This window comes from Phoenix dactylifera, chromosome 12 (assembly GCF_051530095.1).
Source record: "Phoenix dactylifera cultivar Ajwa chromosome 12, Ajwa_hap1_PhDact_Kaust_v1.1, whole genome shotgun sequence".
In the NCBI taxonomy this organism is placed as follows: domain Eukaryota; kingdom Viridiplantae; phylum Streptophyta; class Magnoliopsida; order Arecales; family Arecaceae; genus Phoenix; species Phoenix dactylifera.
In genome coordinates, this window is record NC_143201.1 from 25,267,014 (window position 1) to 25,294,319 (window position 27,306).

The 27,306-nt window shown below is 37.7% G+C and overlaps 1 protein-coding gene and 1 non-coding gene across 11 annotated transcripts; one reads left to right on the forward strand and one right to left on the reverse strand.

Moving 5' to 3' along the window:
- Positions 1-3: 3 nt before the first annotated feature.
- Positions 4-5,665, reverse strand: LOC103714341 (uncharacterized). The gene is made up of 5 exons (XR_005513393.2): positions 5,261-5,665; positions 2,378-2,439; positions 1,204-1,560; positions 797-1,130; positions 4-693 (listed from the first exon to the last, which is right to left on the reverse strand). It is a non-coding gene; the product is annotated as an uncharacterized LOC103714341 (transcript).
- Positions 5,666-8,024: 2,359 nt separating this feature from the next.
- On the forward strand, positions 8,025-27,092 carry LOC103714050 (protein LIKE COV 1-like). 10 transcript variants are annotated; one of them, XM_089926522.1, is made up of 10 exons: positions 10,569-10,750; positions 10,868-11,003; positions 15,035-15,390; positions 20,377-20,429; positions 21,959-22,068; positions 22,856-23,023; positions 23,097-23,194; positions 24,374-24,500; positions 26,460-26,579; positions 26,734-27,092. In XM_089926522.1, the coding sequence occupies exons 3-10, from the start codon at positions 15,238-15,240 to the stop codon at positions 26,823-26,825; spliced, it is 921 nt and encodes a 306-aa protein (XP_089782648.1). In that variant the 5' UTR covers positions 10,569-10,750; positions 10,868-11,003; positions 15,035-15,237; the 3' UTR covers positions 26,826-27,092. The 10 variants fall into 10 exon arrangements, 4 of the variants coding, with proteins under 4 accessions (XP_089782648.1, XP_088565441.1, XP_089782649.1 ...); XM_089926523.1 differs by lacking the exons at positions 10,569-10,750; positions 10,868-11,003; positions 15,035-15,390; positions 20,377-20,429 and adding exons at positions 21,531-21,636; positions 21,710-21,827 and having other exon boundaries at positions 26,716-27,092; XM_089926524.1 differs by lacking the exons at positions 10,569-10,750; positions 10,868-11,003; positions 15,035-15,390; positions 20,377-20,429 and adding exons at positions 21,538-21,633; positions 21,710-21,827 and having other exon boundaries at positions 26,716-27,092.
- The last annotated feature ends 214 nt before the right edge of the window (positions 27,093-27,306 follow it).

The following is a 27,306-nucleotide window of genomic DNA, read 5'->3' on the forward strand; positions in this document are numbered from 1 at the left end:
GTAGAATAACTATTGTTTTAATTTTTATTCACTACCAAACACATATGAAATTACATATATCAAACACACAAGGAGACTGCCTCACAACCAGTTTCTCCCTGAAACTCTGAAATTCATGATCAGGCCAATATGCTTGTTCTCCTGAACCCGATCAGCCATCCTAAACATGTCTAAACTTTCAACCCCAGTCCAAAAGTGAAAACAAATCGGATCGTAAAAAGTCGGGCTAACCCATTTCTCCTCATGGCTTCTCTCAGCAGTCAATTGAGGAAGGGCTCACCATGCCATCTCGTCCTCAAGAGTCGGTTGAAAATAGCAACGGGATGGAGATGACCGAATGGAGTCAAAAAAGAGTGGGGCCCGAAGCATAGAAACAAAAGAACGAAAGGTTCCGGATAGAAGAGAGCCCTTGGAATCTTTCAATGCCGCAGACGCAAAAGGACAGCCTCGGCCTGGCAAGTAAGCGGTGATTTGGCCTTTGATAACGCGGCGTGGCGGTGGAGTTTGGCGCGGTGGGTGATCTGGCCTGCCATTACCACGCGTGGCGGTTGGGTTGCGCTGTGCTGAATGCTATTTTGTTGCATTTCCTCTCTCATCACTTTCCTTTCGTCAGCAATTACAGACTTGCAGTTGGGGTCCTTCGGAATTCGGATCCATATCCACACCCCATACCCTATTTAATTTGGCCCCAACCTGTATCCATAGTTTCCGGACATGGCCACATGGGCTAAAAATAAAGAACCAAACCTTCCGAAATAACCAATCAAAACTACTTTTAAAAGAGAGAAGATTGCACCTGAAGTGAAGCGAAGCCAAGATACAACACCATAGCTCCTTCCATTCCCCTGTTAAAGAACCAGACCTCTGAATGGCATTTCTTTGGGGGGAAGGTATTTGACCCGTATAACATCAAGAACTTTCAATTTGAGTAAATTTTCTTGCTTCCAAATTGGATCAAACGAAGTTCATGAAATATGACTAGCCTCTGGCGTTCAACAATAATTTACACTCATAAAAGGAGAGAAGCAAGATAACTCTCGGTCTTGGCTCCGCTTGGCTCATTTGGCTTATAGCAAGGGTAATCATCGAGTATTCTCCGATCAAGAATGGGATAGGAGGTCAAGGTACAACTGAAATAACATTCTAATAAGAAACAGACGATGATCTAAAGCATTAGTCTTTCATCATGTGTAGTAAGGGTACCTGTATCAACCAGAACTGACAAATGATCCCATTCCTTGTTGACAACTTTGTGATATCAAACAGGTCCGAGGCTGGTGCCTTGATGCAGTCCTTAGAACATAATTCTTGGGTCCGGGCAATCCGTATCATTCACCTTGATGCACTGATCAGGTGTAGGCATAGCTTTCAAAGTTTGAGCTTTCTATCAGCCTGAAATTCCCACATTTACATGAAATCCTCTTCCAGTTCTTGCAGGTATTCATTGGTGGATGCAATTTGTTTGTTAGACATCATCTTTTCTGAGACCATCAGGCCCTTGTAGCATCTTATCTCTGCCTGTCTCACCCTCTAGAGCCTCTCCATCTCCTCCCTCCGTTTCTGCAATGCCAGTACCAAAAATGAGCTTTCTGGAGAAAATTCTTTATACACTGCTAACTTTTTCCCCTGAAACTAAGGATAGCATCCTCCTCCCCATAATAAAGCATCATCCGAGCTTTTTTTCCCATTAAGATGGGGCTTCCTATGAATCGAAACTCTTAAACCAAGAAGGTTCCATTAAAGGTTTAGGTAATCTTTATGACACGAGGTCAGGTTGATGTTGAACCTCTGATAATTGGTCGCCAATTCCACTCTAGGGCAACTTAAAGGAGAGGTCTCGTAATGAAAACTAGAGACTGCTTGAAAGGAAGGGACACCTGTCTTGTTAGTTCCTGCTTATGCTCATGCAACCAAGGAGGATCCAACCCTCCAAGTTCCTTTGGAGTTGGAAGGACCAAATAATTAGTTGTGGTTAAATATCGCTACAGGGCTGTTTGGTTGCCTATGAGGCATACTAAAATAGATCTATATAAAACATGAATTCTGTAAAACAGGTTTTTTAAAAAAACAAGGGAAGAGACCTGTTTTTCATGAAATTGACTTTTCGGATTTATGAGTTATCAATTTTGCCAAAACGGATTTTTGGAAAACAACCAAACAACCATTTTTGTAAAACTCATCCTTTTAGGGTTTTTTGTGTACCCGTTCTGATAAAACTTGTCAACCAAACAGCCCCTCCAAGATATTCCTTAAACATGTGTCTTCTATCTAGGAGCCATGTTTACTATAAATCTTGGTCAACAATTATAATGTTCTCCAAAATTTTCTTGCTGATCTACTTAATGCCTTCATGTTAAAAAGGGATTCAAGGACATACTTTCTCCCATAACTGAAGCTTTCTTTCTGCCTTTTCAGCTGTATTAACAGCTTCTCGCTCAGCTGCACAAGGAAACAGGTACAAAGAAATTATCATGTGTTATGTAAAGCATAACTATTAACCATGCTTTGCTACTTTATAACCAAAAGACAGAAAGTAAAGTCCAAGAAAAGATATCATGTTTTTACAAGAAAACAAAGGATGGCGGCTATTTCTACTTTCTAGAAATATAAGCAAATAGTATCCAACTGTATAGATTTGAATGTGCATGCGGTTTCAACGCACTCCAACCATAAATAGGTGCAGCAGAAGTTCTCATTCTTCAGATTGAGATCATATTCCATTCATGCTTTCTAGACCCATTTGAACCACCCACGTCACAGTTTGAGCAGCCAAGATAAGAACAAGAAGGCCACATTAACATATAATCTATACAATAATTTAACCTAAAATGTTGTATGACAAACTTAAGCAAATTAAGTTGGAGCAACAGCAGATGTTTTTTGACGTTCTCCCTTCATGATGGCTAAGCCAGCACAAACTTGACCATCCATGCCATAAGAATGGAAATCACCAGATGAGCCCAAGGCATGCCATGTCCCATGGCTCCTTTTCTACCAGGTTTGCAATGATAATCCACCATTATTTGCCAGAGTATAATCTTAGTATGCCTACCACACATCAAGTAACAGATGAAAGAAGTCTACTTGCTAATTCCGCAAATAATTTGCTCAGCCACTCCCAAGCATGAATTGCATATAAACAGAAACACCATAATATAATTTTACTAGAATGTCTCCATGATATAGCATGCAAATTTAGATTGCAATGTCAGAACTTTTCCAATTGCTACTTTGGAGTATACAAATTCATTAATCTACCCTCTGTTCATGAAGTCACCACAATAGATGTCCAAGAAACATCCTTTCCAACAAAGTTAGACAATGAATATTTTTTGATTATGTTGTGTATCTATTAATAATAAAATTCTAAGAGTCCATCTTTCTTATTCATGGGATCAAATGACCTAGCATCATCGTGCAAAGTCATTGAAAATGAAATCATAAAATTGCCTATTTACATACCACAAATCATTGCAAACCCTCTAGCAAGTCTTCTTATAAGAATTATTTGGAACATTAATGACAGACACTTCCATCCTCTGACAACATGCATTATGGTTTTGTTGGATTGGGTTGGCTTTGGATGTTTTTTTTTTTTGGCGCTGGGCAGGGGGTAGGAAGGTTGGGCCAGTGTTGCAGAGATTTCCATTTTATAATTTTTAGAAAATCATAGACCTATCCTCCTCTAACTGACACCCCTATAAGCATAACATGGATGGTTCGCCGCAAGATGTTGCATCAATATTCCAAGTTCTGACGCATATATGATTTGCATTTTACAACATGCTCCATAAAATGTATGAGTACATATGCATCACCTGGCATAAGCTACAAGGCAGTGTATGAAGTCATAAGTAATGATATAAGCCAAAACAGGCCAACAATTGGCCGGTCTACATGCACACATGCACAGCGGGCACAAGCAAATATATTACTACCGCACCCTAGTTTCTGCGCTTAGGTTATTTGGAAGTACACCAAATGATAGGAACTATTTATCGACAATCAGGACAAGCCGTTACCACTGATTAGAACGATATATTCCTTTAACTAGATCCAATAGCGTAATAAAGTGGTCGAGGCATACCTACCTCCACTGGAGATCAATTCGAAGCACTTTAGGTGAAAAAATGATTAGAAAATCATATTTTACTTTTAATCAGTTGAGTATCATCCAGTGGTGCTGTTTATCTTTCTGAACTATGGTAACATGTCAAACTTCGGACTGGCACAAACTAGATAAAATAATGTTTAAAATCCTTAGCTAATGGTACTACTTTCATGTCATTTGCGTACCTAATGACCTGTCGATCATGAACAATTTCATATTTAGTACTCTTGATCATTACATCTTCAACTTCAATGCATTCTTTCATTCTCTTTTGTTTTAGGGAGTACACCAGCATTCATAGAGATTTCCGACTCCATCTATATTCTGCAGTATTAATTCTAATGATGGTATGCCTCTTAGCAGAGAAGCAACCAACCAAGACACCTACCTCCTATCATTTCAAAATTCCCCACCACAAAAGAATAGCAGAACTTATATGTCAAATGACCTCCTGATCCTCCAGTAGTGTCAAATTTATATCGTTCTCAAGCATAAGTTCTCATCCTCTTATAAGTATGTCAACCATGTATTCAGACAAAACTAACCCAGTTATTGCATGTTCTTTAGGATTCCCCTGCCCTGACAAAGAAATGGATAAGCATAGCCATACACTCAGAACTCCCTATAGCTCCAAACAAAACAGCTATACCTGAACCACCAACACAAGCAATAGGGGGCATTTTTTTTTCAGTATTAAATGAAAGAAACTGAATATGACTATATTATGACAAGCATGTTGTATTATGCTGAGCATCTAAATGCACTCATGGCTTCAAGAAAGCGAACCTTAATTACTACTCAAACCCAAAGCCTAGTGCCACTCAATGAGTATGTGATCAAGAAAAAAGCATAATGAAAATGCATGGGTCAGAAGGACATCGCATGAAGTGCATGACCAAAAGAGAAAACTTGTCTAGATTTGGATAATGGATATGTGGGACAACCTTGATAGCAAACTGAGAATGAATTATGGAATCAACACAACAAAAAGAAAATGGCAAGAAAATATAGTTGAAAGAACAATTGAACTGAAATATGGAATTACCAATAAATCATTACAATACTTCGTTCACACAAGCAATCGACAGATTGTAACGAGAAAATAGAAAATCCGCGACAAAGAAATCAAATTAATGTTTTAAAAAATACCATATGTCCTCCGGAAACCCGTACTCGATGAGATCTTCGTTCTCGTACTTGTCCAGCCCCATGAAGATGCTATAATCGCCCGCCTCCGGCCGGGCCTTGAAGTAGAAAACCATCTTGGCTTTCTTGGCCCCGAACCAGTCGACACAGAGATTTAGGGTTTCGTTACTCCCTTCGGATTCGACGAAGAGACCTCGAATTGAAGACCAGCGTTTGGAGCAACAATGGAGGATTCCTTTTGGGTGCCATCGATCAAATTCGAGAAGCACAGGTTGGAATCCGAATTGGTTCGAAACTCGGTTTCCTTGGGCTGGACGGGTCGTCGAGGGGAATTTCTTGCCTGCAATCGTGCCAGGAAGCAAGAATAAACAGAGGAAGAGAAATTAAACTTTCGGTGGGGAAGAAATTAAAATCGAACAAGCCTTTCTGAGCTAACGTTGATGAAACTTACTGACAGGTCCCTGAATTTCTACGAATTACTTTTCCCTCTGGATTACAATTGACCTGCCGGATATTATGTTGAGGAAAATATTTACAAGTCCTTGGTTTAGCAGTGAATTACTTTTAGTCTCCGGGTTACAAACTTCCAGGTTGCGTCAGGTCATGCCGATTTCGTTTTGGATGCATTCTGTTGAGGAAAATTGTTTAAAAGGCCCCCGTTTGAACAGTAAATTGCTTATAATCGCCTTTTTCCGGGTTACAATTAAAAAAGTAAACCAGTCCTGAACTGCTCCGCTGATCAATTGGATTGGAATCACAAGTCTCCAGAGAGATGCTTCAAGCGGCGGTTTATCAACTGGCATGGGCATGCTTGGCGTGTGCTATGGGCTGGTACAATTATGTTAAAAAGCAATTCAACTATGGTGATTGACTGGATCCAAAATGGCACCAGTGGCGCAAGAGGATATCATCCTTTGCTTCAGGGCATCCAAATTATGATCAATGGCAGGGTGGTTTTTTAGGCCAGATACGTATTCAGAGAGGCTAACGAGGTTGCGGACTAAGTAGCCTCATATGTGGCTTGTCATTTTGGAGGTGCCTCGTGGGTTGGAGAGAGAGAGAGTTGTCTAGAGTGTTTCGCAACTTGTTATTTTCCAATCTTCTTGGATGTATCCTTATTAGAATAGTATGAATCATCCGTTTTAGCAAAAAAAAAAAAAAAAAAACCAAGTTGGCCAATCTTTTGAATACTTACAAGGTAATAAATTAATGCATTAGATTGAATTACCTTTCATTTTTTTTCGGGAGATGTGAGCATTTGTAATTTCATCATCAACAAAAGAATTTTTTTTAAAAAAAAAAAATCACAAATGAACCTCCAAGTGGCTTAATTGCCTTTTTGATATTTTAAACGAGGAGAGCTTTAGTGTTTAAAAGGTCACCTTCTTCCCTCTTCCCATCAACCCATTAATCTGCCAAACAGTATTGTTGTAAGCAACAAGAATGGTTATAACCCTGGCAACAAAAACAACATCAACATGCATGGAAGTCTCTTTCTATTACCATCAATAAGGGTATGGACATCCATTCCTTCAATTGTGCTACAAGCGGAGTTGCTATTGAGGATGATGATGAAGTTGCAGTACCAACATGGTGGTTTATGCCACGCATGCCCATCGCTATGATCCTAATTTTTAAAAGTATTATTATTTATTTCAAGATTCCTCTTTCATTCTCTGGATTTAGGGTGAGATTCAAGTAGAGCTATACAGGGCAAAGATATTCAGAATTTTGATGAAATTGGCCTAATGAAGCAGCTCTGTCAATATAAATTTTGGCTCGTGCCAACCCATTTGCATCCCTGGCTCAAGGGCTGCCTTTTTGAACATAGATGGATCTATTGTAGGCTAGTTGGTGATCTATGTCCCCAAAAATACTGTTTAATTAGGCGTGGTTGCACCGAATAAAATATCCTTATTTTATAATGACATATAAGACCTGAAATGCAGTCATTCCACCTATGGTGAGAAAATATCTATTAAGGGGACAAAAGGAAAGGAAGAGAAAAAGATGATAGACACGACGACCTTACAATATTTCTATATCCCAAATCATGTCCATTTATGTGTAAATATATCCAACCTCAGGAAGACCACATAAATGAACGGAGGTGATTATCCAATCGGGGATAACGGATGGCCCATAGAATCCCTAGGATTAAAACTATAAGCCATGTTAATAAGAGGATGAGAGAGAGACAGAGAGGAAAACAAAGGGAGTACTTCATCAGTTCATAGCCTAGTGTTGTCTATACCTTCCTAGCAAAATGCTATTTGGCTTGCCTTTACTCTAACCGAGAAGTCCTCATATATATATATATATATTCTTATAAATAAATATTTAAAATTATATGTATACTCTTATAATTTTATTTCTTGAATTATATACCCTCTCCTAAATTATTACACTCAGCATGACTAGACATGAAAAAAAAATAATTTGTAAAGATTATATAAATTATATATTTGTTTCTAAATTTTAGTTAGTTTCTATTTTTTTTTTTACTGATCAATGGAGATCAAGAACTTTGCTACTGTCTCTGTCACAATAGCTCCTGCTAGTTTAGATACTCCAATCTGCTTCAATTGATGTATACAAGATCAATTTAAATTTTTAAAAATAAAAATAGAACTGAAATTGCCGATACCTCGTACCAATATTTCATCCGATGTTTGGCGATCCAAGATATAAAATTTATATAATTAATAAATTTTTAAATATATATAATTATATAATTATATATATATATATATATATATAAGGATATAAAGATATGTACGAAAAATCCTCCAGGACTCTACGGGGTCACCTCTCCCCTTGGCGATGGAGCCGCCTCCTCTTCCCCAAAACCTTCCCTCCCCTCACAATGGTGCGGCCTCATCTCCTCCCAAAACCTGCCTTTTTGCATGTAGGCGAAATTTCTTTCTACCATAGAGATAGAGGGTTACCCTTCTCCACCCCAACATCTCCAAATCCCCATGAGGGCTCCCACCCAGCACTCAACAACCATTGCGCGACTCTTCTCTACCCACCGGAACTCCCCCTCCCACGCGCCCAAAATTCAATCTTTCGGCTCCCCCGGAAGATCCCCATCCATCAAAACCCTCGCTAGTGCCGGCCGCCTAAGGGACGCCGTCCGATTGCTGATCCTCCGCCGCCACCTCGGCCTTCCAGTCCACCCGGACTATTTCGTTGCCATTATTAAGCCCTGTGCCTCTCCCGGGACACTGATGGAGGGGAGGCAGCTCCATGCCCACATGGTCATCTCTGGTTTCAATCAGGATCCCTTCATCTGCAACCATTTGATCAATATGTACTGCAAATGTGGTTCCTTGGACGATGCCCACTGGGTTTTCAGAGGGGTGGGGAAGAAAAAGTCGCATTCTTGGAACATCCTGATTGCTGGCTTTTGCAGATTTGGATTTTTAAGTGAAGCCCAGCAGTTGTTCGATGAAATGCCTAAAAGGGTTGCGGCTTCTTGGAATACGATGATTTCAGGCTATGATCAGTGGGGTCCTTGTGAGGAGGCGTTGGAGATTTTTGTCAGGATGAGGCGTACAGATTGTAATGTGGATCATTTTGGTCTTTCAAGTGCGATCAGTGCTTGTAGCAATCTCAGATTCTTGGGGAATGGGAGAGGGCTACATGCATGTTCTGCAAAGATCGGACTCGATTCACATGTACAGGTTGGTAGTGCCCTTATTGGATTGTATGCAAAGTGTGAGGAATTGAAGGATGCTAGGAGGGTCTTTGATGAGATGGGTGCCAGGGAATTGTTTACGTGGAATTCTATGCTCGCAGGTTATGTTCAGTGCTCAAAAATTGATGAGGCACTTCTATTCTTCAAGGAAATGCCAGAGAGAGATGTGGTTTCTTGGACTACAGTTGTTGCTGGTCTTGCTCAGCATGAAAGGAATGAGGAAGCAATTGGATTATTTCATAAAACACGGGAAGTTGGTTTGATGCCGGATCAGATATCTTTTGTTAGTGTTTTAAATGCATGTGTTGGGGTTTTGGATTTTGAAGAAGGGTTTAAGATTCATGGACAGATAATGAAAAGTGGATTTGGAACTGATGTTAATGTTGGAAGTGCCACTGCGGCATTCTATGCAAAATGTGGGTGTATGAATGATGCAAAAAGAGTCACAGATGGTATGCCTTTGGTTGATGATTTCTCATGGAGTGTATTAATAGCTGAATATGCAAAGCATGGACAAATTGATAGTGCCCATGAATTGTTTCAAAGTTTCGAAGTAAGGAGCATTCCATTGTGGAATGCCCTGATTGGGGGTTATTCTGAACTTGGACTGCATGAAAAGGCTTTCGAAACATTCGAAGAGATGCAGATGGATGGAAAAAGGGGCGATGAGTTCACCTTTGGAAGCCTTCTTATGGGTGTTGACCTTTTGGGCATGAAATATGGTGAACAACTCCATTCACAAATAATCAAGATTGGCATTGATTTTTCTGTTTTTGTGGGTAGCGGTCTCATTGACATGTACAGCTACTGTTTAGAGTGTGAAGCTGCTGTGAGAGTATTTAATTCGATTCGGCAACCAAATCTTGTGTCATGGAATTCCATGATCTCTGGGTATGGTTTAAACAACTTGGACAAGGGGGCTATACTTACATTTCGTCTAATGATGGCTTTAGGTGTAATACCAGATAATATCACATTGTCACTTGTTCTTGATTCATGCTCAAGTTTATTGGCACTATATGAGGGAACACAGTTTCATGCTTTAGCCCGTAAATTGGGATTTGATTCAGATGTTGTGGTTGGAAGTGCTTTAATAGACATGTACTCAAAGTGTGAGAACATGGACTGTGCAGCTCAAGCATTCAGTGACATACATGGGCATACTGTTGTTAGCTGGACTTCACTGATTGGTGGTTACATAAGATGTGGAATGTGGGCTACAGCAAAGAAGCTTTTTGAAATAATGCCAGAGCGGAATGTTGTTTCTTGGAATACAATGCTTTCAGGATATGCAAAATATGGCTTTGGATTAGAGGTGCTAAATCTCTATCATCAAATGAATAAATCAGGTCTGCTGCCAGATCAAGTAACTTTTTTTACTGTCCTATCAGTTTGCAGCAACTTTTTGCTGGGAGAGAATGGGAAACAGGTACATGCCCAGATATTTAAAACTGGCTATCATATGAATGCACGTGTCAGCTCTGCCCTGACTGAGATGTACCAGAAACTCGGAAAGCTTGCGGATGGGGTGGATTTGTGTTCTGGCTTCATTGATTTCAAGCATGGGAACGTTTTGGATGGAACAGAGCGTGATGCTATATCAGGGAACAATTGAACTTTTGGCATGTTTCTGTTTCACTTGCTTTCATTGGATGAGATTCTGCAGCAGCAGAAGGTAGCTCATCTTGTTTTTTGTTTGAATGAAGCACCTTCTGCATCAGATCACTTAGAGTGGACATGCTGGTCCTCTTTAACATACCATTTGAACATCTAAATATTGGCTCGGTCAAAAGGTGATTTCCATCAGAAAAGGGCTTCTTAACTCTTCTTGCTGGATGCATAGTTAAATTTCAGTTTTCATCATGACTCTTAATATCAAACATAAACATCATCTATTTCACCTTTTCCAGATTTACCCAGTTGTTTGAAGGGCAAACAGATAGCCAAAGACGCTGATGCAAGTGGTTGATGAAGCATGTGACTGCTATGCATCTGGAAGGCAAAGGCAAACTGCGGATCTGATTTGCTCGAGGCAGTTTCTTAAAGGTACCAATATCAAACTAGTTCCAATGAGATTTCTGATGGCTATTTTCTTCTCATTGGTGATTTCTGATGGGACATTTACCGACATTAGTTACTCATTTGAAACTAATTTTGTCAAAATTTTGGATAACTGTTTAGTAATTCAATGTTAACTAAAAGCCAGAATGTGCGCCTTCACCTTTTGAGCATGAGAGTTGGATGATGGCACTCCTTATATTTAATTTGTCTCAGATGTTGGTATTTATCATATCATCTGCTTCATGTCTTTTAGTCCATATGTTGTTTGGAAGTAGGCCTCTATGGTCTCTCCTGCATCAGAAGCAGATGCTCAAATAAACTCAAATAAGTCTTTTTTTATAATTTTAAGAAAAAGTTGGCCCCGTTCTGTCTAACAAAAGATTCTGTGTCAAAGTATATTGAAAGTAACCATAACATCCATTGAAGCTTTACCTAGTATAGGAATCTGATGTGATTGCTTCAGTATATTGTCCTGGGGTTTTCAACAATATCTCTTCAATCTAATTTTTCGTAAGTATTTTTAAAAGGTGTGAGGAAACTTTAAAATGTTATAATCTCTTTGGATTATTATGGCCTGTATTGGTGCACTTTAGGTCGTTTCTTCTCAACTTATCGGCATGTCCTTTATCAAAGTCAGCTATTCCCAACTTGATTGCTATTTTATTTTCTGAAAATTTTCTAGCTAATATGTGAGGATTTGGAAGGAATACAATGTTAATAAATGATACAATTATGGATCCTAGTGAACATTGCGCGCAAAGTAAAGCAGGCCTGCAACAATATTTTCTCTACTGAACATTCACCTCTTCAATTTTAGCCATGTGGCTTGATAATGCATATGTTTTTAATCTGTTTCAACTCAGTATCGCTTTGTGAATGAAGTCTCACAAGTTGTTTAATTCAGGCTCCATAGCAATTATGTAATGTAAAGCAACATAATCTTTATTCATATAAAACGTTTGCTGATTTATTTGGAATTTTCCTGCAATTACTCATGTAGTTGTGCATATTACAGTGGCTTGTAGAGCATTTCCTCTGGTGTTGCGTTCTCCATTAAACATCAAATGAAGCTGTACGAGATGGTACAGCAGCTGAACATGTTCTTATTGGAAGGGGAATCTTGTTTGATCTGAGCTATCCAAACATTTGTTAAGAGTTCATATGCAAAAATATTGGCAAATTCAGTTAAAGGGATCCTTGAAGGCTCCTGGTGTATGTCCTGCAGAAGGACAAAAACAATGAGAGCATCATTGTTGTGTAACAGTCTGCTGAGGAAAAAGGTGGAAGCTTAGAAAAAAAGAAACAAAAATTTCCACAAGCTCCCTCATCTCTCTCATTTTACGATGTCTGGATAAAATATGCATGTGCAACTACAGCTGTGGATGTTTTTATTGCTCCCGTTTATTTGTTTTCTGGGAGAAAATAACCACCTTAATTACAAATAAATTTGAAGGAAAAATAAGGTGTGTTCATAACCTGTATTTGATTTATAAAGAAAATGTCAATGTACATGAGTACAAAAATTGAAATTTTATTAAGTGGTTCGAATATTTGGTTGTGCCATGAGTAACAGTATGGCATCAGGGGGACTGATCTTCTATAATAGATTATCCTCTTATTTTTCTGATCAGAGCTTTTGGAAATGTTCTTTCTTTTTCTTTTCTTTCTTCCCCTCACTTTCTTTGCCTTCTTTTTAGTAACCACATCCAACACCATCGAATGTTGTCATGAGCTGGGAGGGAGTCTGGACGAATTGTGTCTGAAAATTCTTTCAACATGTTTTCAAATCAGGTAATGCAGATGCACATGGATTCTCTTCAATGGTCATTAATCTGATGCTTTTTTTTTTGTTAGGGTTTTCCAACAAAGTCCCAGGGATATCAGGGAAGTACAAACTGTTAAGTTTCTCTTCCTTTGGTGCTCTTCTCCGTGGCTCTGCCTCTGGATTTGTTGCACTCAGCATCACTAAACATACTTTCCAAGTTATCTGATATAAAACTGATTGTTGTGCATTTACATTTGCAAAGCAAAGGCATCCATATTGGTTCTCTCTCTCCCTTTTTTTTTTACATCTATCTAAAACAAATTCACTGCAGGTGTATTTATCCTTCGATATGGAAAGCTTGATTAGCTTCTGATTTATTGGATGTAACAATATAGCGTCATGTTATCAATACTGTTTAACTGAAGGAGGAGAAGAGCACGCGGATTAGAACGTATATTTTATTAATAAAGAAGATTCAACCTCTGCATGGGGATTGGGGCCTGCATTGACATCTATTTTTTTGGTTCCTATAAATCTTCATGGTCCTTGCTGCTTGTTAATATTATATACATTCTACTTTAGTGGGTCTTTTTTCTTATTTCATATTTGTATAGATTGAAGTTTCCTTTTTATGGGAGCAACCGATTGATGACGTTTTTGTAGAAGAGGAGTTTGAAACTCGGTTTAGCATTCTCTCTTGATTAAGAATCCTAATCAACATAGTATATAAAACTCCATTGCTTTCTAGCCTTTCCTATCAATTAAACAAATAAATAAAAAGAATTAGAATCCAAGTCTATAAAATTTTCTAGAGAGCCTGATTGATAAAACCAAAATGATCACAATGAATATTTTATACTCTTAGAAAAGATGAATAAATATTTTTTTTTTTTTTGGAATAGTCATGAGATAGGAGTCAACTTCTCTACGTTAAACGATCATAAGAGTCCAAGAGCTTGTTGTATTCAATTACAAAATCAGTCAGCCCTATGTACTTCACAAAATGAAAAATGTTATCTTTAAAATGAGAACTTCGATAGAGCGACAAAATTTTCTTTGTTGTATCACCAACAGTTACTCTTTGATGCGAAGCTGGCATCCAGTTCATACAGAACAAAAATTCAAGAAATGCAGCATGCAGGGCTTTTTTTTTTCCTCTTTTCTTTTTTGATACATAATGCAGCATGCAGTTAACGTAGTTAGTGTTTAACGTATGTCATGCACATATATCTTTCACATTTTCTGTTGTAAAAATAGTTTTTCAATTGCATTATTCTCTATGTTATTTGATACGTCCATCATGCATTAACGTGTTCAGATTGGGTAAGAATTTCGCTAATTGATGTGCTCTCTCTCTCTCTCTCTCCCCCCTTTATCCATCCATGTTATTCCATTTACAAAAACGAAGCAGTGTAAGATCTAACCCGTTTCCCATGGTATCCCACTTTGAACTAACCTTCCCTCTCCTATGTATATATTTCTTGTTTGTTTTTTGAAAATTACATAAACACCTTCTTTACTTTGATCCATTTTCACCCGCACCCATTCAACTTTAAATTTTTTTAATTAAATCCTTTAATTATCATATTGATCTAAAGCGATCCAACAGTCCATCCACAGCCCAACATTATCGATGATGCATCATCTTGAAAGACAAAAATGCTCTCTATTTCTCTCTCTCTAATTTTTTCCAAAATTATTTCCACTTCCTCCCAACTATCTTGTTCTCAATTGATCCTCCACTTTCAAAATATAATAAACACATTTAGATAAATTAATTTATCTATGATCCAAACCCATTTATATCAAGTCTAAACCCATTTAAAAGTATTGATGGATCGAATTATAAATTATCATTCTGAGTTGATCTTTAAGGTGGGATTGAATTGAGAACTTTAATCCTAGCCCCCTTTTTTTTGGCATAGAATATAGTGAAATATTTCTTTGATCTATTCTTTAGTCTCCGAAGATGGAAGGAGAGGAGAAAAAAAGATTTTCAAAGGTCAAATGCATGTTTCTTCGCCCCGCTAGGAGAAAGAGAGAAGAAACACTATCTAGACGCCGAGAAATTCTAGTTATTTGTAAACTGCTAAAAAAGTATTTGTAAACTGAGATGAACGGTAAAGTTAGATTTGGTCGGTATGGTAATTCGAAGGATTCAATAAAAAAAAATTGAAGTCAAAGGTGAGGTGAAACTAGGGGGAGGTTTCTGTAATTTTACTTTTTTTTGTTTTGTTTTCCTGTTTTCCAGAGAGTGGAGGAGAGAAGAAACTCCCCCCTGCGGCGCCTTTCACTCCCACCTGCTGCCGAGAGAGAGAGAAAAACAGAGACGAAGAAGCCAATACGTAGTTGTCTTCGATCCGTTCCTCTTCTAAAATGCAAGAAAAAGAATAAAAGTGGAAATCGAGAGAGAGAGAGAGAGAGAGAGATAGAAGGATTTGCGATGGGAGGGTGATGGGAGAGGAGACGAGGGCGTCGACCGCGATGGGAAGCAGAGAAAGAGGTCGTGAATTGCTGATCCCGGTGGCGGAGGACCCTGCCGATGACTCCGATTCCAAGGCCTCCGCCTCCTCGTCCGCCGCCACCCATCACCACTCCCGCCGGGAGGTCTGACCTAATAACCCTTCCATTTTGTTTGGTTCATCTTTTAGGGTTTAGTTTTGTTGAAAACCGGAAACCTGCGTCGTATCTTGGCTGCATTGAGGAGCTACTAGAGGGCCTGTTTTCAATTTATTCGCGGGTTCTTTTTTTAATTTAAGTTCTCTTGGGTTTGATATCTTGGATGAGGGTTTCGTAGAGATCAACTTTTTCCTGTATGTTTCGATTCGTTTTGGTTTGATTGGAGCATCGACTGTTTGAACAGTCGATATATCACATGGAGAGAGGAATGCCAACCAGCTGAGCTGAGGCTGGTTGGCTATTGGAGTATTCCCCTGTTGGTTGAATGGTTGTCATGGAATTGAATTCATTTTGGTCTTTCCTTTTTGCCTTTTGTATTATGATTGTCGCGGTGAAATTTGTCAGTTTTTGGAGAACTGGAGCCTGTATCTTGTTTTTCTTTTTTCTGGATTTGTTTGTTGGTTGGGGTGGACTAGTTATGTGTTTTTTCAAAGGAAAGTTTTCTCTCTGGTTTTGGTTTTGTTTGTTTTAGCTATGAATTATTCGATGAGTGATTACAATGGTGATGCACTTTCTGTGTTTGTTAGTAAGGATGTTTGACTCCTGTAATGGCTCTATTCAGTTGAAATTATATTAGAAAATTCTCCTCCTATTATGTTTCTTTATATGAAGCTCATTTTTCTTTTCTCGATATCTTTTCTGATGTCAAATTGATTGTTTGAATGGCACTAACATGTTAACGGGTGATCTAATTTTATGGCTATAGAAACATTCGTATATCCTTACTAAACATAACTTTCTTCTCCATGTTTACTTTAATATCTGTTTGAGTTTTCGAAGATGACAAAACTTTCACGTGCATTATGGCCTATTTCTATGGCTGTTACAAGGAAGAAAAAGCAGAAACTTTATTCATTTCTCTTCCTCCTTTACATATTTGGTTGAATTGTATGCAGATTCCTGATATATGGTTGGAGTAACAACATAATGATCTGATCCAATTTCATTTTAATTTACCTTAATGAGAAATTGGATCTAACTCTATTCAGTTGGTACATCACCTGCTACCATCATTGGTTTAGGTGATTCATATGTACATGGTCAAACATCTTCAGTTTGGATCAAATACACTATTAGCTCCTTATGTAACTTGAATATTTCTCCATCTGCAGTATCACTGCATTGATTTCTAGTCATAACTTGGCTATAATGGTTCAAATGTTTGCATTATCTGTTTTGTTTGACATTGATGCACACATTTATGTCTGCAGTTTATAGTCGCGCTTGTATAACAGAGGTCATGGTCCCGTAGATTGTATTCACAGGTAGTCATAGAATAGCAAGCAATCCTTGATGGCATCTTCATTAAGGATTTGAGTACCTACAAGGAAAGGGATTTTTCCAGTTTTCTTTATATATTGAATAATTGAACAACTCAAAGGAACACCATTTAACAAGCGATTTCTAACAAAAGAAAATGTTTAGTGTCTATACTGAGCTTTTCTTTGTATATGGAGTTAAAAGATAACAAGTGAAGATTTTTGTCACATATTCTTCAGTTCCTCGGCATCCTTGGTTGTGTTAGTTATATTTTGTAGGATAAATTGTGTTTAGGCTCTTGACCATAAAGTTGCACATCTCCTTTTGCTCTCATTTAAAAGATATTTTTCACATTAAGCCCCAAAATCTTGGTTGAATTCTGCTGTCATTTTCTTTCGCTAGAAGCAGTCTTAGGAAATGTGAGAATCACTAGTGAGGATAATATTTCTTTACATGATATTATACATGTGTTATGGCTTGAAGACTATCTTGTTGGAGAACATTTGCTAGTGCTTGGGGAAGATAGAGTGACATAAGGGTTTGGAAAGAAGAGCTTATCGACACGACAACTAATGGAATGGTGGCAATATGAGGCTTAGCCCACCTAATGGATATAAATTTATGTTAGATACAATATAAGATCCATGCACCTTGGTCTGCTTCCGTGGCTTATGCCTCATTAAGTTCTCTATAGCCATGTCTCTTAGACCCTTACCTAGGTATGAAAGTTGTAGAAGGTCTTTTTTCTTTTAGTTTACAAAGGCCCAACAAGTGCAAGTGGATGCTTGCAACCTACACGTTCCACTAACTACTTAGAAGATTCATGAAGTTCCCCTTAAAAAAAAAAAAGAAGGAAAGAAAAGAAAAGAGAATAAGTGGTCACTTTCTGTGGCATACAGCTACCTCATTCTCCACCAATATTGCATAGACATAGATACGAGAATTGAATATGGACACATGTCCAAGTATCTGACTTGGTAAGTGGAAAAGATTAGATACAGGGACACAGAGAGAAAAATAATTTTAAAATATTGTATAGAAAAAAAATATTAGAAGCTATTATTTGTTAAGGTATTTCACTATGTGTTTCCGAAACTTCCTAATTTGTTGAGGGTTTTAGGAAAAGGGATATTTAGCAAAGCTATGTCAATATCTACATCCTTGATTAATCTTTTTTTAAAAAAAGAGGGTCACTTTCAACATTATTATGAGCGATTGAACTCATTATTGGAAGAGTCAAATTATCCATCTATCTGTAAAAGCTGAAAAGGAAAAATATATGTATCCAAGTGTTGACGTGTATCTCATTTTGTTTTATTATTCGACGTGCACTCTTGAAGTTGGACACGAGTATCCATGTAAGACAACTTACTGCATTTCCCCTTCTGACTTTATCCAATATTTCAACTTCAACAAAAAATGCAAATAATGTAGGCCAAGACATTGATATAACAAAAGACAAGCATTTCTACTCCCTTGAAGAAAAGGAAAGAAAGAAAGAAAAAGGACAAGCATTCCCAATAAACTTCTAGCAGTTGTTTTCTATTGTTCCAAATGCTTAAGAGTGAATTTTGCTTTCAAGGGACTCACTTCCAAGGAAGCTACTCTCATTATCTGCATTATGTTAAACCAAACATATCCTAAATTTGGTGCTCTCAACTTCTAGTTGTCTAAAGTAGTTTGCACTATGAGAAGTGATGGCATTTCTCTTGAGTCCGACTATCATGTCAAAGTTTTTCATCGACCTTTTAATTACTATTAATCAAGATTTTAAATACCAGTGGGATGGCGGGCTGCCCTACCATCCTAAATGTTGAGACAGGGCACTGTCCCAAGTATCGAGATGGGATGAGTCGGAAAATAGACCGAGATGAGACATCCACTATCTAGAGTGTCGGCATGCAGGATATCCCACTTCATGGAAAAATTGGATAGCCCCGTTCGACGTTATTTAAGATCTTGCTATTTTATGTTGGCAATCTCTTGTGACCCTCGTCTATCATATGGTTCATTTTCTTAAAGATTTTTGATAGCTCATCGTGCTATTGAATTTGATTATTACTTATCAAAGGAGATCTTCTAGATGCTACCATTGTTTTTTTTAAAAAAAAACAAAACTTTAGGCGTGAGATGAGTGGCCAAGGGACCGAAGCACTAGGCTGGCGCCAAGCAGTGACAAGCATTGCTAGCAGCACCATTGGGAGCCATAGTTATTTGAGACGTCCCCAATAGCACCAGCAGCACTTGTGATTGAGGGAAATGACAAGACAAAGAAAGAAAAAATATTACCACTTTGTTTGAGCCACTAATCCCTGAGTATTGCACCTATCACTCCAAAGAGCAATGCATCAACAATTGTTGAGTGCTGCACCAGCATTTCTCTTCTCTCCTTTCCTTCTCCACTCTCTTGTTGTGTAGGGCTAAACACGTGTGGAGATTATCCGTTGGGTCTAAGTTTTACTCTAACAACTCTATTTCCAAGTTATGAGTACTGACCTGCCCCAATCCAACCCCAATGTCTGAATCACCTGCCTTAGATGTGATTGTGTATACAATCATCTACCTAGAAATGGCCCTCCTAGGCCCATCTGGGCACTTTGGTGCCTTGATCCACCTAGGCCGTGCTTATTCTGCCCTTTAAAATGATGGGTGCTAGACCTATTCCAGAGTCTTGTCAATGTGAAACATTAAAAAAATCAGTTGTTGAAGGCTAGAGATAAGCAAGGATTGAAGGAGGGGGGTTAAGAGAAAATTGGCAGAATTCCTGTGTGAGAAGGATTTGTCAGTGTTCATTATGTTATTGTGGAGTTGCAGACAATTTTTAGATCTTATTCATGTACATCTAGTGGCCTCCTTGTATTTGGTGTATCTAGTAACTAAATTGATGACTAGCCTATGTTGTGATGTCTAAAATAGTTATAGAGGTCATTAGTCTCTATTGTGAAAGCCCATTTTACTCATAAGAGGATTAGAAGTGGCAGCTTGCGAAAGGGGATCAATCTGAAATGTTTTATTTTCTGCAGCATCTTGCCTCTCTTAGGTTATGAAATGTAGGTTTTTACATATTTCTAGGAGGTTTTGGCTATCTGGACCTTCTGGGAACCTATGAAGCTCACCCCCCCCCCCCCCCCCCACCCTCCCCCCCTTCCTTCTTTCTTCTTTAATGGCTGACCCTTTGAGCCTGTAATTTCATTTCAGGAAAGTTGGAGAACTATAGCTATGTTGTCTTGGTTTATATAGGGACTTGAGTTTGACCTTTTCTTACTTCTGAATCTGAATATTTGTGCCTGTTTTTGGCACCTCATATGAATGTTTTGCCTTCATCTAGCACCTTCCAAACTAGCCAACTAGGACAATTTGTAAGGAACATCTGACTTGTACTTGAAGCTAATCTCTGTTATTTATAATTGGAACCCTGAAGTAGCCGTTGAAGAAGGCTAGAATCTGCAGATCATTTCCTATAAATATCTCTTTTTGTTGTCTGCAAGAATATTGCTATATTACATGATTCTGCAATGTAGGTCATGCATATATAACATTTCTATCAGATATTAATTGTTGGATAGCACTCAAAATATGATACTTCTTTGAAAACTAAGGATTGTGATGTAAACTTTGTGCTAATTTTTAAACAAAAACAATCCTACTATGCAGGCATTTTGTGAAGTCATCCGTAGTTGGGCTTCAAAAAAGTTTATGACTGGGTGGTATGTTTCTTATATTATCTGACTTTTTTATTTCATATATATTGAGCCAAGCACATGTATTTTTTCCTGCTTCGTTGTTTAGCTCTACGTGTATTTTAACATCTGTCATCTATGATACATTGTAATTTCATTACTTGAATTGTTTAACAGGACATGTTAGACCTCAGGACTTCTGTTATTGCTTCTGTACCGGCTTTTTACAATAGTTTGTTGCTACCAAATTCCATTAAAACCAACTTTAGTTGTATAGTCACTAGTTTCATTTTCATGTCATCTTTGAATTTCTATATCATGCTTGCTACGACAGTTATAATATTTAAAACTTGTTAATGTTTCCATCAATACTTTTCGGCATTTACATGACAAGTAAACTTCAAATTAATTATTTCCGTCAGCTTCATTGATCCTATTTCACTATTTATTTCTATTTTTAAGCTAAGTCCTTTGACTATGTTAGGTATTCTGTGGAAGTGGCATTCCTAGAAAGTGATGGAAAGTGGAAGTGTTCAGGAAGCTTTTCATGAAATGTTACTAAAAGTAATAAAGCTTGCAAAGTGGTATTTTAAGAAAAAATAGTAAGGTTTAAAAATAGCGGACGAATTTCTGGTTGTGGTAAAAGTCATTTGAGTGGCAAATGGTAGCATTAATCCATGATATGCCCAACAGAAAGCTTGGAACATGTTTAAAAAATTAAGTTTAAAATAACACCAAACTGTTTTGGTTGTAAGATCTATAATAGTTTTGGTTGATATAAGAAAGTCACAACACAATTTGACAAAAAAAACCTTTATTAAGAAGTTTTGGCCATCCAAACCAACATCCAGTAGTATCAATCACCAAATGACTGTCTCATGGTGCATCATTTGTTGATGTTTATCTAAAATGTAGTCAACAACTACAATCGTTTTTCAGAAATTTATATCATGTTTAAGACTTTGTGGAAATCCAAGTATGCAACCAATGATATTTTTGTTAGAAAAAAAAAATCATCTCTGAATTATTGAATTCAGATTATATATTTGTCAAATGTGTATTTATCATAAATATGCTTTTTTTTATTGACAAAAATGATATGGTAATTGTGTTTCATCCATCCACTTAGGAGACATTAGAATTGACCGGTGTTCCTATCATATTTATTTTGAAGAAGAATCTGAATGCAGTTGAGGATGATTTCAGAAGAAAGATGTGCAAATGCAGCAAAGTGGTAATACCTCCTTGTGCAGCTTTGATCAAGACTACCAAAGGCAGCTTATAATGAAAAGTTTTCTTCTTGTTAGGGTTTATTATGCTTGTATGAAGGGGTTAATATGGTGCAGTACCGCTGTGTTCCAGTCCTGCTTGATTTGATAAAATAGGAATGGCTTGCACTTCTAAATGTATAAAACATTGGATTCTGTAAGAGACTGCCAAAAGATTCCTAAAATTACATCAGGTTTTTATGATTAATATAAAACTTAAGTTAGCTTTATGCTGTATCATTTTTAACTTGTTTTTTGTTTTCCTTACCTCTTTTTTGCATCTTGCAGTGTGATCTTGTTTCCAATAGCGATCACCGTCTACATCACCTGGTGGTTTATCCATTTTGTGGATGGATTTTTCTCTCCAATTTATGCTCAACTTGGAATTAACATATTTGGTATGCATCATTGTTCATATAGTCCTTCCATTTAATTATGACATTCTAGTTCAGTAATTTATCAATTTGGGAACTCATCATACTTTAAATCATATGATCCATAGTTAAGCTGAAAATGTTCCTTATTTTCTTATATTTTATGATACATGCTATGCAACTTTTGCTAAATATTTTCTAGATTTATCAGCTGGCTAGCACTATGTTTGTTTCTAACAATCCATCAAATATCAAGCTTTATTAACAACCTAAGTGTGAACCTCTAATTGTCTCTTTGTAGTCCCCAAAATTCCATTAATAAAAGTTTTCCACCAATAATTTGTGTACCATTTTCTGTGTATGTGTTGCAATGGACATGTGAATATTTAAGTGCCAAACTTGAACTTTAAGCTAGTCCTCGTACTAGAAAACCAACTATGCATTATTCATCTTAATCACAGCTATCTTGCATAAAATTGCCATGGCAGAAACAAAGAATATGCTTAGTTTGCATTATGGTGTGGAGGCTCTGTTCATTTTGTTATTTTAGTTTTCTTTGGTGTTTGTGAGTGGGGAGGAGGAGGGGAGGTTTTCAAGGGAGCTACTTTCTTGATTTTCTTCCTTGTTCTGTTCATCCTCTTCGAACAGCCAAATCTTGTGGCCTCGCTAAGTATTGCTTTTATGAATCGGTTTATTTTTGTTCTTTGCTCTCATTGTTTGTTGTGGAATTCTAGATAATTGAATCCTTATGTTGCCTCCTGTTTCTCACATTCCTGACTTAAAACCTGTATTTATTGCTTGACTTTGTTAGGGCTTGGTTTCATAACTTCCATAATGTTCATCTTCTTGGTTGGAGTGTTCATGTCATCATGGCTGGGGGCATCTGTTCTTAGCCTCAGCGAGTGGTTTATCAAGCGTATGCCATTTGTTCGACATATATATGATGCATCCAAGCAAATTAGTGCTGCTATATCACCTGGTAATATTCCTTCACTTTCATGATTATGTCCATCTGCAATTTGCCTTCTGTTGCTAATGTTCTCTAACTACAGATCAGAATAAACATGCCTTCAAGGAAGTGGCCATAATAAGGCACCCCCGAAATGGTGAATATGCATTTGGATTCATTACTTCAGCTGTTGTTCTTCAGGTCTCAACATCAGGCGTTGGAATATTACTGATACATGCATTGTCATGATTGCACACGCTCATTTGTTATGTTGCGTACACATAACTTTATTGATCTATTCATTAAGCATGTTATTTTTTTTCCTAATGGTTGATAAGTCTGGTATTCATTTGGATTACCTTGTAGGTTGAGTTAGGATTCTCAGATATAAACTTTCTTGCTACTAGATGAGTCAAACCAGATAGATATTTTAGTAAACAAGGACTGTTTGTATTCCATATAATTTCACAAGTTAATGGAAAGAATTGACAACATGCTAAATTATGATATCCAATTAAGGGTTTGAGATTGGGATCCTTTGGTAGACAGGTTCGTTGATAGGAGATTTGGTTTGTAGGAGAATAGGTTTCTCTCTTTTGACGAGAAGGTTAAACCAGTCAAAGTTGGTTCTCCAATTTGTTGGTGTAACAGAGGGGTGAGACATCAAATAAAATTGAAGGGTTCTGTATGAGTAGTTTTTTTCTCTTTTTTTTTTTTTGAACAATATCTTATGCGTAAAAATAATGAGTGATTTATGTAATTTCAGGATGTGTGATAAACTTTGTGGAAATATAATGAGGAGATGATTTTGTGGTATAAGTGGAAAAAAATAGTGAGAGAACTGGGAATATCTTGGAGTCCCACTAGTATGGGTTGAAGGGAGATGATGATGTAATGATGTTTGAGATTTTAACAGTATGATCATGTACAAACAAAAGACTTGAGAAGAGACCATGGTACCAAGTGGGGCTCCAATATTTAGTGAGAGGCCTAACTAGATCAAGATGAATATCATGCTGATGGATGTGGTAAGGCTTGTACCAAAAAGCATGTCATATTATATAGGAACGAGTAATGGTGAAAGATCTTGATCCCATCCCTTGTTAGTGGATGTATGCTTTTCCTCAGGAGAAAAAAGAGGATATTTTTTTGTTAGTTATGCCATGGTCCTGGTGATGGCCTTAGTAAGATTAAATTGACCTTTGCACTGGATGCATCAGGCCCAGACCAAAGTCCTTGCATTGCAATGCAAGCCAAAAGTAGGGTGTCCCTACATGGCTGTATATATGTATGCATATGCATATGCATCCTTCTTCCAGTAATTATTATTATCAAAATTGTTGTGATGGGATTTTTTTTATTGCTATTTTTTCTTGACAGAATTATTCCGATGAAGAGGAACTTTGCTGTGTCTACGTGCCAACTAACCATGTCTATATTGGTGACATATTTCTGGTCAACTCCAAGGATGTCATTAGACCAAACTTATCTGTCCGTGAAGGAATTGGTGAGCTGCCATCTTTTTTCCTTATCAGGTTTCTTGCAACGCTATAGATGCTTGTTATTCCTTTGTTATTTTACTGAATGCAGTCATAATTGAGCTATTTCTTGTACTGCACTTAAGCAAAAAAAGGGAAGAAAAAAAAAGGCAGCTTGTCAGTTGTTCCCCTTACTATAATGTCGATGACATTCTTCAATCATGTTTCCCCTGCAGAAATTGTAGTCTCAGGGGGCATGTCAATGCCCCAAATTCTCTCAACGCTGGATTCACATACAATCCAAGTGTACAGAACCAGAACTGGTCGAAACTGTAACAACCCCAAAAAAAAAATTTATATATAAAGAAGGATAGAATAGTCCTTAAAATTGATATAAGAGGTAAAATTGGAAGGAATCAAAAGTTAATGGCATAATTGTAGATGCATTGAAGTGGCAAGGGCAAAATGGGGATTTAGCATTGTGATGTGACTTAAAAGGGGGTTTGAGTTGTGCTGGCGGTGGAGTTGAGCTGAGGCGGTGGATTTTGAACAGAGAGAAGGAAAGAGAGCTAGTCTCAGGCGGTGGAGAAAGAAGAAGAAGAAGAAAAAGAAGAAAGAGGAAGGGAATTTGAGGTGGAAGGGAGCCCCGGTTGCGCTGCCAGCTGAAGGAAAAAGCGTAGGTCTCCTTCCCCTCTATGCAAAGACCCCAGTTTTCAGAAGAAAAAAGGTAAATACCCCATCCCTACCTAGTATTCTAGAGAATTTAGACTATAGAAAGGGTAGATGACAGTTTTAGAGGAGGTTAAAAGAGGAGTCGGATTTCGACAAGGTTTTTTCGGGACTGCGGAAAATCTGTGTCGATGTCCTGACTTCAGTGACATGTTTCGGATCCCGATTTTGATCCACTTTCCAAACTCCAAATTTTATGAAATTTTTATCTAACATTCTACACTCATAGGGGTTTCCAGAATGGTAACATGCATCACCATCGGAGGCCGATTGACCCCCGAAACATGTCACTGAAGTCAGGATATCGACACAGATTTTCCGCAGTCCCGAAAAAACCTTGTCGAAATCCGACTCCTCTTTTAACCTCCTTTAAAACTGTCATCTACCCTTTCTATAGCCTAAATTCTCTAAAATACTAGGTAGGGATGGGGTATTTACCTTTTTTTTCCTGAAAATTGGGGTCTTTGCATAGAGGGGAAGGAGACCTACGCTTTTTCCTTCAGCTGGCAGCGCAACCGGGGCTCCCTTCCATGTCAAATTTCCTTCCTCTTTATTCTTCTTCTTCTTTTTTTTCCTTTCTTCACCACCTGAGACTAGCTCTCTTTCCTTCTCTCTGTTCAAAATTCACCGCCTCAGCTCAAATCCACCGCCAGCACAACTCAAACCCCCTTTTAAGTCACATCACAATGCTAAATCTTCATTTTGCTCTTGCCACTTCAATGCATCTACAATTATGCCATTAACTTTTGATTCCTTCCAATTTTACCCCTTATATCAATTTTAAGGACTATTCTATCCTTCTTTATATATATAAAAAAAATTTGGGGTTATTACAGAAACTGAGATACTCGGACTTTGTTTTCTTTTATTTGAGCTATCAGAATTGGTCCTATGGTTCATTCCTCATGGTTTCAGTTTGTCAAAGTTTTTGTTTTTGTATTGGCCAGCCAGATTCTGACGGCCTGTAAAACATTCTCCCTCTTTTTTTTGGGTTTCTGTTGCTTTGTAACATAGTAGTTGAAGCTGATAGCACATATGGCTCAATATTTTGTACGGCTTTTATTGTTACATAAAAAAGACAAGGTTTATTTCATCTCTGAATTTGTGCACCCTCTTTAAGATTGTGGGTTTATTAAGAATTTGAAATGGTTCCATGTCACAAGTGTCCATTCATGATCATTCTTGTGATAGTTTTTTTGTGATGTTCTGGAAGTTGTTTCCCTACATACTGGTGAGCTATGTGAGACTTTTTGATCTAGCATTTCTGTTATCCGAGGGAGAACATAGAGACAGAATTTTGTTAAAAAAATCATGGCTGATCCAAGCTTTGCTCGTTGGCCAAAGTGGTTGTCGTGTCCTTCTTGATCAGCTCATGCCAGGTGAGACTGAGTGGCACTACTGAATTTGCAAGCATGCTCCTCATATTTGTTTGAAATTCACAAGCTCACCAAGTTACTTGAAATTGACAGCTAATTGGTCTCTCTTTGATGTCATATGCTCGACTTGTTCATAAAGTACCAGTATGTTTAACAGGTTCGGAACACTCCCAAGTGATTGGAACTGGGAAAGGACTGATGGTACATGATGTCAAACTGAAAGTCTACGCAGGAAGCCTACGTGATTAGTGTGAAGTATACTGTGCTTTTAATCAAAAGCAGTGAATTATTTGTGATCATGCATGACAGACGGTGATATATGAGAGAGAGAGAGAGAGAGAGAAGGGGTCATCTTTTCACGTCTGCTATGCTTCCAACGCGAGGTCTTCAAGATCATCATTACAGTATTTCTAAAAAAAGTGCACCTTTAAAGCATAGCATTTAAGGGATTATTTTTTAAAATATCATAGTTATTCGACGCACTCGAGTTTGAATTCGAGAAGTTTAACTTAAAAAGAGGAAGTATTTTTACATGTGATTTGATGAAAAATGTATTGCAGATGGCCCATCCAGAGAAAGTGCAAGATGTCAATAAAACCAGCACAAAATTTTACCCTCACAAATACAAATTGATCATCATTTGATGTACAATTCTAATGCAAGTTTCCTGCATGCATGCACATGAGATATCCCTCATGGAAGTGTGAAGTACGTAGGTGCGGGAGAGCGA

Bases quoted from the DNA above. Each gene is read 5' to 3' on its own strand.
- LOC103714050 (XM_089926522.1), top strand. From the start codon at position 15,238: ATGGGAGAGGAGACGAGGGCGTCGACCGCGATGGGAAGCAGAGAAAGA. The intron at 20,430-21,958 runs GTATGTTTCTTA...TGCATCTTGCAG, and splicing joins AAAAAGTTTATGACTGGGTG to TGTGATCTTGTTTCCAATAG. The intron at 23,024-23,096 runs GTAATATTCCTT...CTCTAACTACAG, and splicing joins TAGTGCTGCTATATCACCTG to ATCAGAATAAACATGCCTTC.